The 16,454-nt window shown below is 38.1% G+C and overlaps 1 protein-coding gene across 6 annotated transcripts; it reads right to left on the bottom strand.

Moving 5' to 3' along the window:
• Positions 1–343: 343 nt before the first annotated feature.
• Positions 344–16,403, bottom strand: LOC118409941 (secretory carrier-associated membrane protein 1-like). 6 transcript variants are annotated; one of them, XM_035811347.1, is made up of 10 exons: positions 16,171–16,403; positions 12,582–12,668; positions 11,882–12,001; positions 11,349–11,402; positions 11,067–11,133; positions 10,580–10,708; positions 7,841–8,009; positions 5,899–6,000; positions 5,171–5,312; positions 344–3,580 (listed from the first exon to the last, which is right to left on the bottom strand). In XM_035811347.1, exons 1-10 carry the CDS (start codon positions 16,225–16,227, stop codon positions 3,407–3,409), a joined length of 1,101 nt encoding a protein of 366 aa, XP_035667240.1. In that variant the 5' UTR covers positions 16,228–16,403; the 3' UTR covers positions 344–3,406. The 6 variants fall into 6 exon arrangements, with proteins under 6 accessions (XP_035667240.1, XP_035667239.1, XP_035667241.1 ...); XM_035811346.1 differs by lacking the exon at positions 7,841–8,009 and adding an exon at positions 7,102–7,273 and having other exon boundaries at positions 16,171–16,402; XM_035811348.1 differs by lacking the exon at positions 7,841–8,009 and adding an exon at positions 8,842–9,007 and having other exon boundaries at positions 16,171–16,401.
• Between the last annotated feature and the right edge of the window lie 51 nt (positions 16,404–16,454).

Below are 16,454 nucleotides of genomic sequence, written 5' to 3'. Positions count from 1 at the left end.
ACTCAGGCTAGCTCACCAGCTCTTTCTCCACATTATTGGTAATTTCTAACAAGTCTAATTGTCCTACATTTTGTGATTCCATGAAAATAATCTGCTGTTGTGATCTGATCAAACTTTCGAGGGTGTAAAATATCAGGCACTTTACAGGACAAAGGCCTGATTTACAAACCTAAATAAAAAGTATCACACAATAATTTGTTTTGTTTGGTAAATTATTTCTGTTTTCCATATCATTCAAGATTCCAATGGAATAAACTGTTTCAATTCGCAAAATTTTTCAACTAATTTTCTTGTGATTAGCATCAAACAAGTTTCACTCAAAATAAAATTACCACCACAGATGTTTCCCTTCAATATACATAGCATCAGCTTTATTGTTTGTTCAGAAACCAACATTAATATCCAAACCTACAGGATGAAAAGCACATCTGGCTTCGGTGTCCTCTTAACATTCTCTTAATCTTGGTAGAAATTACACTAGTTTACAGCAATTTGTACCGCATCTCTCCTTAATCAACAATAGTATACAAGATTTAATAAATACAAACTACAACATTGTGATACATATATCATAACCTCATGCTAGAAATCTAGTGTCCACAAAATATGGATTTTTTAGCAAGGAAATCAAGGGTGGAGCCTTTTAGAAAAGTAAGATAACACCAAGTAAAATGTGAATCTTTTAGTCAGTTTTCCAAATAAGTTGTTAGCAAATCTGGACTTTACCAAAAGGGTGGACAACTTGTAGACACCAGAACTATTGAACTTTATAGAATTGAATAGCTGATTTCAGTATCTTGTAAAATAAACATCCTATGCCTTGAAAATTATTATAAGTACACAATTTGCACCAAGATGTACATTAGCAACCACATACACATACTTGTACAAATAGTTGGATATATATCACTTGTATGTCTATAATTTCTTCAAATATTCTTTGAAGGCAAAACCAAGCATTGAGCTGTGGAACATCCATTGAAGTGCAAAATAACACAGAACAATCAGTGCTGTACACATCAAAATTTCGCATTGCATTAATTTCAATTCTACATGAAATGGAGAAATGTTGTATTGTGCCATGAAAATTACACGAGGTGGTAAAGCAGCACTGCAACTGAGCACAACACTGGAACAAAACAACATCAAATGTCTATTCTTTTCTTTCGGATGCCTATTAACATTGCAACTTAACATATAACAGAACTTTCTCTACTGATTCCGAAAAATGGATTTCATTCCAGTAGATTCAAGTCTGGGTAATATTTTATGCTTAGCTAAAGGCATTTACAATAGCCCCCAACTCCAGTAATTTCTACACATTTTTTAAACTTTACTAGACAGACCACGGGAAAACTAGTTGCAATATCCTTATAATCACCAAATTGGTTAACACATTTACTCACCCACACTAAGTGGTCAAACTAAGACTTAACGGCCACTTTCTTCTTGCCAAAAATCATTATGTAGTACAAGCTTTCATCATATCATATTGTCAATACTTCTGAGATTCTGGAATAGAAATGAGCACTGGAAATTTGTAGGAACTTTTTGTGACCTTTGACCCATTTGAAAGACATGGATCAAGGACATTGATCAATGGTTCTATGGCATACACAGATGAGTGCTTCCCTTCTACAAGATCTGAGTTAGTCATACAATATGCTACAAAGACATAACATGTATGTTTCACTATGAAAGAATATATCTATCTGCCTATCATTTTACTTAGCTTCAATATGGAAGGACCAAATGACACCTTGTTACAGCAGATACTTGTTGTCTACAGGTTTATGTATATCCAGAAAACTACAGAAATACTAATTACTACATAAGTTCCTGTCAGTCTTTATTTGATGAGGAACATTAGAAAATTCTGTATAAATGTGGCATTATATGTAATTACACCAGCATTTCTTTCTACATGCAAACACACCTGAAAATTCCTACTTTCCAATGGAGAAACAAAATGTACTGAGCAGTAAACAGCTTTGCTTTCAGCAGGGGTAATAACTCTACAGTTTCCTTCTTGATCAGCATTAGTCAGTAGGAGTGCCACTATCTGGATGGAATGTGTTGATAGCATCAAGAAACTGAACACATTTTGGGCCACACCACTTCATGTACTCTGAGAAACTAGAGAAAGCAAGGCAGAATAATAAGAAGTATAGGTAAACTAGGGAAAACTATCAAGAGAAATAGCAAAAGCTATGATTAACTGTTAAGAAATTCAAGAAATAAAATCAAAAGGTGTGGCCATGGACATGGCATGGTTTTCTTTTTCAAAACTGTTTTCGATCTCCAATGTACAGAATGTGAATGCATTGCAGCACTTATATTCTTTGGAGCAACATTTTCTGCAAATAGGATTTATGCAGGGATGGATATACATCTTGAAACTTACATATACATTTTCTAGATTTCTTTCTAAGGTTCCTTCTGTACATCTCTTAGTAAAAAGAAAAGAATAATCACAATCTGCCAATGGTTGCCTTCAGTACAATAAGAAGGCCTGTGTACAGTAGTACAACTGCTTACCTCAGGGTGTATTAAGTCATTGGTAAGCCACCAGAACTAGTATAGAGTGTATTCACTCATTTGATCTTACTTTTTTAAGTAACCCACTAAAGATGTTGAGGCCCATTTCAGTGATTCTGTCTGAGCATCTTTGCATGTCACTGACAAGATGTGAATCTTTGTATTATTGAAGCCTATTTGGCCACATCATGGTAGTCAATTCTGGGTGTCAGGAGATACATTATACACCAATGCAAATAAGGTGGCAGATGCGCCGATGACATCACATGAATATGCCCTATGTGCTAGTCCTGTGGACACTACACCTACTTACTCAGACTCTGGATTCAGCCGGGGGCTTACATGGGAAGCATGTCCTGACACCAGATCTGTTTCTCATTATCCAATCCTAATGCACAGCTGAGGGGGTTGCCAGGACAAACTTCAGGGAGATATGATGGTGAGGGCATTACCTGGGTAAAAGCCTTCGCACAGATGGCCCCTGATAGGATTCTACTTTGCAACATCTGCTGGCCTTCAAACATAACTTTTGATAATTATGCAAGGTCAGCTTATGTTGCAAGGGGACTTATATTTGAAACAGTTAAAACTGGGTTGAGTCAAAGAAAGTACATTTATTTCACTATATGCTATCATAACTTAAAAGAGGAACACAGTTATGTCTTGGGAAGGTGTACAGTATGCTGATCTTTACTCTTCTCTTGGAATTGTACATATGCTGGAAGTAAGTCGTAAGTGGGGGTACAATAAGAAATGTGCCATGCTAGAACATGCTGGGAAGGAGATGGGTTAGCAGAGCCCAAATCATAGCAGTGCATTGTGGTTATGATCAGATGGAAACAACGTGCAGTGTTCCCCGTGGGGGTCACTACATCTGGTTCCCAGACGCGCCCGACATGGCGCCCCTGGCTGCGCCCTTCGCCGCAGCAGCGCCGAACTGCCCAGCGGCCTGCTGGACCCCGCGGTTCGCCACAACACCCTCGGTGAACTCCGCCTGGGCTTTCTCAAAGCTGGCGCCTGTTGTACGGTACAGGCTGTGCACCTAGAGACAACGGACACCAAGGTCATGGTCAAGAAGATAATGCACCAAATATATTAGTGATTGTGAAATTGTTATGGACCAAACTGCATGTACATGGAAAAAAGGCCACAATAGCACAAAGGAGAACCTTAAAATAAAACAGACGACTTACATTCAAGTCTCAAGTTTTCACATGTAATACTCACATGCACAGTGCCACAAGCAGCAATGTTACCATACATGTACATATCCTGAAAATAACTGCCGCCTGACCAAATAACAGTAAAAAATTCTGGGGAAAAAAAGAAAGGCACACAAAAATAACAAGACCATTTTTTTCAGAAAATAAGGCTGAGTATGAGTTCACTAAAACAAAAAAGTTGGTAACAAAATTGTAGTATAGAGTGATGAAATACCAGAAGAGAGCCATAATAAGAAGTTATTTGGATCTTTTGTTAGCTTCCTCCGTTTTTCTTAACAGACATTTGTCGTTAATTCAACGCCATTTACAAGGTAATGATTAGCACTTGTCTACATGAGACAGCACTTCATGTATGGTAACATGATCTAGACCTTTTTACAGATACAAGTACAAAGTGCATCATGGGCCATGCAGCCTTTAATTTTAAAGCTGATCAATGCCTTTAAGCTCATTATGTGTTGTTTTTCTGATTAATATGGGTTTTCTGATTGCTAATGGGGTGTGGTCAGGTGGTTGAGAATACCTGTATTATTCAAACAACTGCACATAATAAGCTCACAAAAGGGCTAGTCTTGGAGCCTGCTATGGAGGCCTACTGGAGCACCCACAATGCACTGTGTCCAAGCATCCATGTAAAGGTCTATTGCACAGCAACACCCACTGGACTGCTAGTCTCACATCACAATTTATTTTGGTGTAGTTTATGACAAAAATCAAGCAAGTTGCCATTTGTGAATTTAAAAAAAAAGCTTTTATCTTGATAATGTGTGTCACCACATAATTGGACATCCAATACATCTAACATGTGCATTTATTGAGTGATTAAACAGAAATGCTCTACCATCCTGGCTCTCATAACACAAGACAAACCAAAAAAACAAGAACAGAAAAGAAAAAATGGAAGGGTCTACCTTCTTGAGAAAAATAATGCTGAGAACAGCAGATATGGTGAAGAAGGCGGCTATGATCAGCATGATGGCTCCGACACCAGGGTTCTGGGTGACTGCCGTAATGCCATTAATCCAACCACTACACATGGAGGGGGTAAACAAAAGTACAGGCATGTAAAATGCATGCAATGGACACAACAGGGGAGGAGGGCATGCTCTGTGTGGAGGATGTCTGCTTCTGGCTGGGAAAATTTTGCCTATATCGCTTCCGAATCTGTAGGTGTCTACAACCCTACTGTCTTGCAATTTCAATATTGTGTAACTGAAGAGCCACAGTCGACGCTGTAGGGCTGATATCAATTAGGATTTTACCATGGTCAATATTGACCGAAGGAGGCCATATATGAAGAGTGATTGGATGAAATGTCCTACATGTACATTCCAACCTGCCAGATGAACACAAGCAGACATCCTGTCACATTCTGACAGGAGCTCTTTTGTCACAAACAGAAATTCTACCTTTTTAAGCAAGAGCATGTCCATGATACCACACGAGGCAAAGAGACAGCCCACGGTGATCATGAGCACACCAATGGTTAAGTCGCCCTTGTCGTCATCCCTACTGCCTGACCCAACCAGCATCAGGCCATTGATTAGACCGCTGAAATGGAACAGGCATCAGTGCCACAGGGCAGCTAAGTTAGTATTTCAGGTATATGTAGCATATGACATGGTGGGGTTGCAACAGCCATTCTGCTATTTTCAATTTAGACAGTAGCTTTGACTTGAGTAACTGTGTCAAACATAACAAAGACGTAGTCTAGTTCTGAGTCTGCAACTATACTTTTACTTTTTAGCATATTGGGATATGTCAATCTTTTTTTACATCTTTGAGTGTCTTTTCCTGTGGTTGTCCAAGTCAGCATCATGAAGAGAAGGCACATTTACATGCAGCTGTGCCAAATGTCTGTACTGTAAAAGGACATGTGGTAAATACACAAACTGGCATGCTAATATCAGAATGTTCATAATAATGTTGGTCCTGGACTTTTCTCATCAAAAAAACAAGCCTAATTTTTTGCAGAATTGATTACAATGTCAAGGCTACAGCAAAGAAATAACAATATGGAAACAAGCTCATTCAGACATATACAAGCTTACCAGATTGTTGTTACTGAGTAATAAAAGATAGAATGAATATTCTTACATCAAAAAGACAAAAACAAATGTAGAACCAGACTACCTACCAAGTTCCCCATCCACTGATGCCCACAGCCTGGATTATGTGGACCACGAATTGGAAGAAGAAAATGAAGAAGAACACAAAGAAGTTGAAGGAGCTGTCACTCCTGTAGGGAAAAAAACAAAGGAAAAACGTTCAGACTTGGAATATCCAGGCAATCTCTCAACAATTGTCATTTTTTTTCTTCCTTTTAATAAAAGTCTGGATGATCGTTTTACGACTTGTTTATCTCAGAATTTGAGAACAAGTAAACAGTGAAGTTCAATTACATTACATTTCTTGTTTTGTTGGATAAAGAAACAACAACACATCAAACAAGATTATTTTTATATCAAAGTATACTAGTCACTTTTGAAACAGATTGACAACACATTAAATATCTGAACAAGGCAGTACACTACAGTTTAAGTACAGTCAGATCAAACAAACAGCTTAAAATACAAACTTATAACTAGGTTGATTTCTCTATCAATAAATAAAGCTGCAAAATTATTAGTAATTGGTGGAAGATTTAATCAAAGTGGAGTTAGATAGTTACAGAGTCCGTACCCCTTCTGATAACTTTGTCGAAAAAAGCTGTTTCACACAAGTTCAGATTTTTGCTATTCTCTCTCTTATGTGAATAATAAGACCCCATTTCCTTAACATATTGAATACTAGTACCTCCACTACTTTTTCAAGTGAAGTGAAATTAATTTGCCCAATGGTACGAACCCTGCTAGGAGAGCTGAAGTTGAAAGTGAAGCAACACAGCAAACCTTATCCACAGCAACATGGCACACCATAAACACACTAAGTCCAGAAGCAGCAATCTTGGTGCAAAACTGGGAATTATACCATGGCAGGCTGGCACTCATTACAGCAGATTTCAGATATTAACATGAGGGGTTACGCTCATTAATATCTTGTCATGTTGTCAAGCAAGATTTTAGGTATGGAAGTTGTCATCAACACTAGAGAGGGATGGCCCATACATGTTTCTATGTACTTGTCTGTTTTCATAGCTATTTATGACATAAAGATGAAATGTGTTTGGATTTTGTTTTAGAAGAAGACAGTTCATTGAAAAGAATTATGCATCGAAAATTCATTACCATCTATCTGGCTAACATTCAGGAATGAAAATGTCTTTCTTGAAATTCTTCAGGTGCCAGCCTGATCAAAACGATTTATTGCTGCAACCCTGGGTTTTTATGTTATGATTCACCTGAAGGCCTTGTACATGGGGCGATACCAGCAAACGAAGGAACATATCGGTAAAACTGCGAGATACAAGAACGATAGTCCAAGGCCCACCCCTCCGTTGTACGTGCCGGGTATGCCCGTGGCGAAGTACGCGATCAGCATAATTGAGTTGAGAATCAGGGTGATGCTATGGACTGGAGGAGGCAGAGAGGAATTTTTCCATCATGCATGTTGTACAACCATGCGTGTAGCATTCCGTGTGTTTGATTTGTAAGAGGTCTGCTATTGACCCTAAGCTCTCTGCACTACAGTCCTGTGACTCTGCAATGTGAATCATGCAAAAGGACAATCTGGTTACCCTCATGTCTTGTACATAACTATAGAACTTCAGGATCTGCAATTTAAGGCGTGGGTTGCAAAGGCTCTCCTTGAAAACAGAGAACAAAGTTCATATCTTTGTTCTGAACAAGACACGAGTGTTACCAGATGTCCATGTCAGGGAGAAAATCTTTATCAGTTTGGTGTTGTCAGCACCAAAAAGTGGGGAAAAAGAGGAGATACAGAGCAGAAAAGCAGTGTCTGAGTCCAGTTCCATTGGACAGGCATGATCAACATGCTCTAAAGTGTGGTGGATTTGGACTGTAAAACACTGGCATCATTTTGCCTTATGATTTCATGCATCATTGGCTGATTTTCCTAATATAGTTCTGATTCGTTGATTCTTGTGGGTCTCATCTGATTTGGGTGAGATCTCCCAATACCTGAAGGCCTTGTAAAGTGGACGAAACCAGCAACAAAACGAACAAGGTGGGAAGAGTAGCGTAAAGAGGATTGCCATCCCAAGGCCGATTCCAGCAGTAAGGTCCACCCCAAGTGCTGCCACATTAGCGATCATCATGAGAAGGTTGAGAAGTAAGGTGACGACGTGGACTGAATTGAACGTGGGGAAAATGTTGATGTTTACTTTCTTTCCTACCAACTCTCTCTGATCACTAGATTTTGCATTATTGCTGTTGATTCTTTGTTTTCTTTCTGTCACAATTAATGGATTATGCACTAATTAAAGCTAATTAATGGTGTTGATTTGCATGATGAAGTCAATCTTCAGGTCAATATCTTAAGACATTTGTTCCTGTCGTCAAGGTCCTAATTGGGGATAAGACTTGTTTATTCCTCTGCTTGGTAAACTTTGTGCTATAAGTCCTGTTACATGTTAGTCTCTTAGACTGCATCATACAAGACTGGTCCCTGAAAGAGGACAGGTTAAACATGAATATCTTCCACCAGCTTGTTCAAAACTGTTTGAATCAGCACAAGTTTGGAACATCAAATTCTCATCTGACCCTTTTTTTGATATTACATCTGGTGGAATGGTTCTGTTGCATTTCAAGCTGATTTCATGGTATTGTGGCTTGAATACAATCTGGCCTGCCTCCTACAACTGCCCTAAAGTTTGAGTAACTCTACAAACTAGCAGGGATCCAGTAGCAAAAACTATATGAATTGTGTCAAGGCATTACGTGACAATTGATAAGCTTTCACTACAATTCATCTAGAGGAAGCTACTGTGGCAATTGTGAAATACTTGAGAAAGGCAGCTTTTAATATTAGCAAAGTTCTAGTACATTTTGAGTTAATAATTCAAATTCCAAGGGTGATTTAGACAGTCCAAATGAGTCCATCCACACAGTTATGACAAGCCAGTAGAAAACATCACAACTCCTATAGTCCATCATCACCACTGTGGGGTTGTCATGGTTACCTGAAGGCCTTGTAGAGCGGCCGGTACCAGCAAAGGAAGGAACAAGGGGTGAACAGAATCAGGTAGAAAATGGCTAAGCCAAAGGTGATGCCAGCAGAACTGGTCCCCGTCGTGCAGAAATACGCCAGCGCTCCCAGCACGTTTAGGAACAACGTCACCGCGTGGACTGTGGAGAGAAGGCGTGACATTGGATTGGAGATGGATTGGTGCATCATGGTTATAAATAGGAAGGCTTGAGGTGTTTGCTTTAAGACTGAACCTTTCATTATCATCATTTTGCATCAGAAAAGATCAGCATATGTTTAAATATGCCAAAAATGTTATCTACGAATATGATCTAATAAATGTCTTTAGCTATTTTACTATAAATCTAAAGAGAATACTCTTTTTTCAAAATTCCTTCCAGCATCCTTCCTATGTTAGTAGTTATGTAAATGCAAGAAGACTGGCCCAACCCCAAGCAAGTATCTCAAGCCTCCTGAGAATCACATTAAGAACTGCCCTACTTGTACTGTTCTTCACTGCATACTTCAACAAAGCATATTGACATTTTGTATGCTCAAGACCAAAGAATAAGTCTGTTTGCCAGCAAAAAAAAATTTGATTTTGTCTTGTCATTTGTGGAAGAACAGTGCAAGCTGACCACAGTTTTATTGATTAAGATCGTGAACTTGAATCACAAGAACAATGTCACAGTCACAGTTTAGTCATGTGTGTTGTATGAAGGGTACATGTATGTCCTGTGGACCATGCTCATCACTGCAAAATAAAACATGAAACTATGTACAGTGGAAACATAGCAGAACTACTAAGTAAACAAGAATTTCATACAAATTTTCTACATGTTAGGTGTGTAAAAACAATACCTATAGTAAACATGGGGATGAGAAACTAACAATTGTCAACATGCAGCATTAAAACAAAATTGGCATAGCACATTTAGAATGGTAAAATGGTAGGACAAATCTTTTCATGAATAATAAAGGCAACAAAAAAACATGCATGTATAAATACAAGTAAAATCCATGCACTAAAGTAAGTAGCTGACATGCATGTTCACAAAGACATGTTGAAGCAAGCTGAGTGATATTGTATGCAAGTCATTTGTAGAGATACACCATGCAACTTCACTTGTTCTTAAATGCGATTTCACTTCGTAATCACAATGGTATTATATTGCAGTGACATAAGACTGTTTTATGTCATACTTGTGTCGCAATAACGTTTGATACAGGTCTTCCGAACGAGTTCCATAACACATAATAATTTGAACATACTTGACAAATTCAAACACCTGATTCGGAGGTTGGAATTTCTGCTGTTGCAATTGTTTGGATGGCAATTTCTTTACCTTCGGCACATTTTGCATCGGAACGTGTGTTTTCTAAGGTGGGTATGACATAAATAAAAGACGACATGGTGTTATCTGCATCACCCTCGGTCCAGCCCTCCAGCAGGTTGGATCGCCCTCTGGCAGACAGGCAATCTGACCCACGATTGGGCTGGTACCTTGTGTGATACACCGTGTTGTATTCTATATATACACACTGAAGACTTGATGATCTGATAACTTTTCTTGAGAAAAATAGCAACCGGTATCAAATAACAAAATTTTTTATCAGTTTCAAAAAAGAAAATGACAATTCAGGAATCCCAAAAGCTTTTGGACTTAACACAGTCTTTGCCAATAAAACTACAGCAAATGTATAAAATCCTCTATACATAGTCATGTACTCACACATCCACAAGTAGTACATCATTTTGACAGTGCGCTGGAACTCTAGAGGAATATCTACAGAGATGTCCTGGTAGAAACATGGCCCTACTGGACACCACGATGGTAGGGGTGGCCAGTTGTTTGCTCGAGCTGTCAACAACAACAACAACATCAAGGTTAAACATCAGGGTGCCCAAAATTGACTTTGACCTTAATCTTCCCAACTCCTACCCACATGCCAAATATCATAACAATCAATTTCAAGGTTCATCAGCTATGTTGACCACAAATATCAGGAAACACACACAGCATACAATTTTGTTGAGTTACAAGTATTAGAAATTTGACCTAAGGATGAAATAGAACTATTTATAATGCCATCTGTCATCACTTTTAGCAGTGACACGAGGCAGGTTTCTTCACAAGTTGTTAACTCTCTGCCATTTCATTCTTAAAGACTTGGAAACAAAAGATAATGTTGGTTTGTGACAGAAAAGTCTGGCCTTACCGTTGTATGTGCCAGCTGCCATTTCTCTCTCTTTTCTCTGCAACTCTGCTGCTTTTCTTTCCAGTTCCTGCAATGTAGACAGGTTATTGGCTTTGTGGCATCAATACAATTACCGGTGGTACTTTTCACATGTTCTAAAACACAGAACATCCTGAACAAACTGGGATTTAGGATACAATTTAGGAATGTTTCCATGGGCTATCAGTGAACACAGTCACTTGCAATCATAAAAGCATTCTACAAGCATGAATCCTTTTTCTTTAAGTTGATCCTACTCCGTACCTCTTGTCGCTTCATAAGGTCTTCATTGGTGGGAACTGCAGGTCCTTGGGCTTGCTGTAAAATAAAACAGGGGATACATCAGTTTACATCTAAGTGTCCTAAAAATCACGACATTTCAAGTACATATGGAGAAGTCAGTGCATTCTTTATGATCTACAACCATCATTATAGTATTTTCTCTAAGAATAGCCTTGTAAAATGAAGACAGATGAAAAATGATTTTGTAGATGAACTTTAATATAATTTTATAGATGAAATTTAAGATAATTTTGTTGATCCAAAAGTGTCATAGTGCAAAGGGATGACTATGTCCATAGGTAAATATTTATGAACATTTATTTACTGAAGTGGACTTTGGTCTCATTATGATCATATGTTGTAATGTTATGTTATTCAATGCCGTTAGAATAAATCAACTTCAACTACACTGACTGACAGTACGGGAACAAGAAATATACAAAAAGATGTTGTCAAAAAGCAAGAGAATGATCCGACTGTTGGCGAATGCTGAAGACACCCTCTTATGTAATTACCTGTGCAGCGCTGGGTGAGTAGGCAGGAGGCTCTTCTGTGGGTCTCATGACGGCAGGCTGCTGAGCTGGCTGGGGTTTCTGGGGAGGGGGGACCACAGGGTTGGTCTTCCCTCCTGCAGCCTGGGGGATACGTGAGAAATCCAACAGTGGAAGGACAATTATTCACTTATCTGTGTGGCTGGTATACACATAGCCAACTGGTAGGTAGCTATTGTTAAGGGGCCAACCAACTTTAGGAGAAATACAAAATGGTTACACACCATGCACATGTAGATTACCGGTTTATAAGAACAAGTTTACATAATCATGATAATGTCACGTATATACACACATTCTTACAGTAGTGCTTCTTCTAAACTTGCACTTAAAATGTCAATCACAAAAAAGGGGTACTGATACTGGTATAGGAAAATCATATATCATTTAACAGTTAAGGTAGTTGAATTATTGGAAACGGTAAGACCTTATTCATAACAGCCCCTTTGTCAATCTTATAAGAAGACTAGATGTTTGTCTTGTCGCTTTGCTTATAATATATGTATAAAAAATACAATTTACAATGCTTTACCATTTACCTTGGCATGACTTCTTAAGTATAATATCTTGAGAAACAAATGTATGATAAGACAGCAGCAGGTCACCGATGATAATAACAAACTGGAAAGCTTGGCACCTTATGGTAAAAAGCCAATCTACTTACAGTGGTACGACCCTGCTCAGCAAAAGGGTTGAACTCCTCCGTAAAGTTTTGTTGGGCAGCACCAGTCACCTGGGTCACTGACGGGTCCTGAAACAGTTGGGTGGGATATTTCTGTTGTTAACAACATATTGTCATATTGGACATATGTTATCAAATAAATTTCCAATGTCCATTCTAACATTTTTCTACTTCTCTTTATCAACAAACATATATGTTCAAATAAGGGAATATGTCACTATATACATACGTACGGTAAGGCATATCTTTACTTCGTAAATTCATCCTATGTTTCCTCTCACAATAAGACTCAGCTTTGTTTCATTTTCTACTCTTGTGAGCCTGTCATTGATAGCTGTCCCAGAACCCTTACTGTCAAAAATGTAAATTCCCTGCAATGACTACATGTATGTTGATGCAAGTAAATGCCAGGAATGCAGTACAATTAACTAGTGTGGTAGCCTCATTTAATGTAGGACTGTTCTGGAATGAATAATATAGTTTTATGTTAGATTAGTTTGAGTACTGTATAGACAAATTGGCAAATAGCAATCTTGGCGATGATCTTGCCCCTCCTCATTTTGTTTTTTCTGGATCTACCATCACACGGCCATCACATCTTAAAATGCATATTTATGATGGCATTACCCGACAATCGGACATGCTCCATGTGCATGTGCATACCCGAGTCATGTGCAGCAAAGTGCCTGGTTCTTGTTCTTCATTAGTAGAGAATAGGCCCAGAGGATATGGGGGTGTTTGATAATTAAAAAAAATGTCTAACAAACACAAAAATATCACAATAATTTGATAAACAGAAAGCAAAACAAAACCAAAGCCCCTCAAGTAGAACTACATTGTATTACTCAATACAAGCTGTCAATAAGCAAAATATGCTTGATATTTTATTGTAGGGAGATAAAGACTATAAGACATATATCACAATGGAATTCAATGTTAAATATTTATTTGGATATATTCAATGTCTTTTCAATTTTGAAGAAAAGAGCCAAAGCATCTGCCTTACAGCTTTGTTTCTAGATTGTTCTTACATTAAGTGCTGGGTGTGGCATCAGTCAGTGCTAGGTATGTTTTACAGGAAATATTCTCCCCAGGTGTTTTTACAAGAAGGAAGGCATCCTGGACAAGAGTCAATAAAGGTAGACAGAGTCTTTATTGTCCCAAGCCGTAATCTGACCCTAGGGAAGGGAGGAAATCAAAATGGTACAAACATGGCTCAGTGTTTACTCAGAGCACAGTGTTGTGGGTAGAGGAAGTCTGGGGAGGACTGTACAGTCAAAGCCAAAATTCTCATCCAATGACAAACAATATTTTCATGTTGGTTATCTACAGCCAAAAAACAAATTTCATTAACCTTGAAAATGTCAAGAATTTTATCCAAACACTATTTTTGTGAAAGCTTCTAAATACTCTCAGGGGCCTACTGCATTAGACATTGTAGCTTGCATATATTTCAACTCATCATAGTTATCCTGGAATATGAAGCAATACCACACAATGGTTCTATAAGTGCCTATCAGAACAGAATGCTGCCTAAACTGATTTCTTTCATTTTCAAGACAAGATAAATGTGAGAAATGGAATAGATAGGCCTTATCTATTCCATTTCCCACAATAAAAACAAGTTGAATAAGGCATCTATCTTGTCTTGGAAAAAAATCAATTGAGGCAGAAGTCTGAGGAATAGTCAAGTTTTGACAGGGCCTATTGATCAACCACAAATCATTGATCTGAAAAACAGTGTTATCTTACATATCTTGAACATGTCTGGTAAGGTACATTTTGTACATGCCTTAAGCATTGTTGCTGCATTATTTCAATACTGTGAGCTTTGCATATGACTTGACTATAGCACTAGGCTTTGAGACATAGTTTATATATGATGACATTAATTTTTCTGGGTCAGTTTTGATTTATACATATTCTCTTATCAAATATCAATATTCATTAACATTGGACCATCACATTTTGAGACAGGAAAAGCTCGTCATACACAAGTATGCAACTACTGCAAGGAAACTGAAAAGAAAATACATTTTGTATCCTCAAAATGGTGAGACTATATGCATTCCTTTTTAACTCTTACTTCTCTTGTCTTCAAATCTTTATGAAACTCGTATTTCTATACGGAATATGTAAACAGCATTGATTAGGTTTTTCCTTCAACAACACTGAACTGGAACAGGATGTGTTTCACTAATCCTACTGGAACTCAACAAACTAATGTTTGAGAAGAACCTTGGTTAAACATTTACCCTGTATACATTTATATAGTGGTCCCATGATGGCTAGCTCACTTTCCAAAAGGGCTATTAATTCACAGTCACCTGACTTCTTTTGTTGTTACATACCTTTCTCCAATGCCATGACGCAGTTCTAAATATAGCCTCATGCCATGACTAGATGATAGCAATACAAAATCAATTGCCTTTGTTCCTAGCACACACAAAATCAGTTGCCTACACTCCTTGCACACGTGTCTTAAGACTCTTATAATATATATCCACACACAAAATCAGTTGCCTATATTCCTAGCACCACATCCTTTTGTCCCTTCAGTTATTTGAACCAGTCATTTATATTGTAACTTACACATTTTTACAAACTGCTAAAATAATTCCATTTTCATGGGGCTGAGTGGAATGAACAAGGAAGAATGGTCAATTTGTTTTTGGCACCAAACAGACTGTATATAGATGTTGCCTTATTTAGTTGCACCTCCCATCATTGTTTGACAAGTAGCTTCTTTGACCACTTCCAGTCACAAAACAATCAATTACGTGTGATAAAAGGGGTGCTGCAAACACATTGTCATTTTCATTATCATGAAGACAATATCAGTGCTAATAAGAGAAACCTTTGTAATTCTCATGAAATCAATTCACATACATTGGGATTAATCATTGTCATGCATGAAAATGTGGTTTCTCTGTTGACATTACAATGCACCATAATAAACAAACAATATGAAAACATTTGTGTGCAAAAACAATTTGCCAATAAAAACATTATACAGACACTTGCCATAATCGTGTGAAAATTTCCTTTGACTCAGTTTGAGTCGACAATATTTTGCACCTGGGAGCTCTTTAGATGAATAACTAGACACATTCAGTTGTTGATAAATTCCATAATTTGGATATACAAACTATTTGGTATTTCTGTGCATATTGAACAAGAGAATATCGACATTGCTTCCTCAATGTCGTCAAAACTGATCGTTCGGGGATTCAATGTGAAAAGGTCAGCATATGCTGATCTTCGCTGTATCATCTACTGTAATAATTTTACCTCACCAAGGGAGATGGAAAATAAACGAATATATCGATTTCAATTCCTCTCAAATTTTCTCTACTCGGAGCAGCAAATTCATGAACATTACACAACTCCCAGTGGTGATCAAACTACATAATTTCTGCACAAATAGTCCTCCGTGTGCAAGAGGAGTGAGGAAAAGTCGCAGGCAGGGTGACACGTAGTACAGACGACACCCAGGAAAACCTGTCAGTACAGTCGGCACGCAGGCAAGACTTCCTGCGAAAAATGTCGACGTGAAAAAAAAACGACCCACCTGGAAAGGATTGCCCGCCTCCGGGTCCGCGAACGGGTTACTGTCGTAGTCCGACATCTTGCTGGTGTCACAGAGGTCCCGGTTACCTGTTGCTGGCGCTCAGTTGTCTGTATTTGTTAGTTGAAAACACAAAACCAGGCAATTTTTTAGCAACTATTGGCCATGTATGAGGAAATATGGCGGACAGAACTACCGTCACGTGACTTCACGGAGATGATGTCACGGGTTATATAGGGAAGAAACTAAGTAGTGCAGAAATTCTGTTTTTAGATCTTTGAAAAAAT

The sequence above is a fragment of the Branchiostoma floridae genome, chromosome 2 (assembly GCF_000003815.2).
Source record: "Branchiostoma floridae strain S238N-H82 chromosome 2, Bfl_VNyyK, whole genome shotgun sequence".
In the NCBI taxonomy this organism is placed as follows: Eukaryota; Metazoa; Chordata; class Leptocardii; order Amphioxiformes; family Branchiostomatidae; genus Branchiostoma; species Branchiostoma floridae.
Note: the sequence above shows the minus strand (reverse complement) of the source record. Positions and strands in the feature narration are given on the sequence as shown.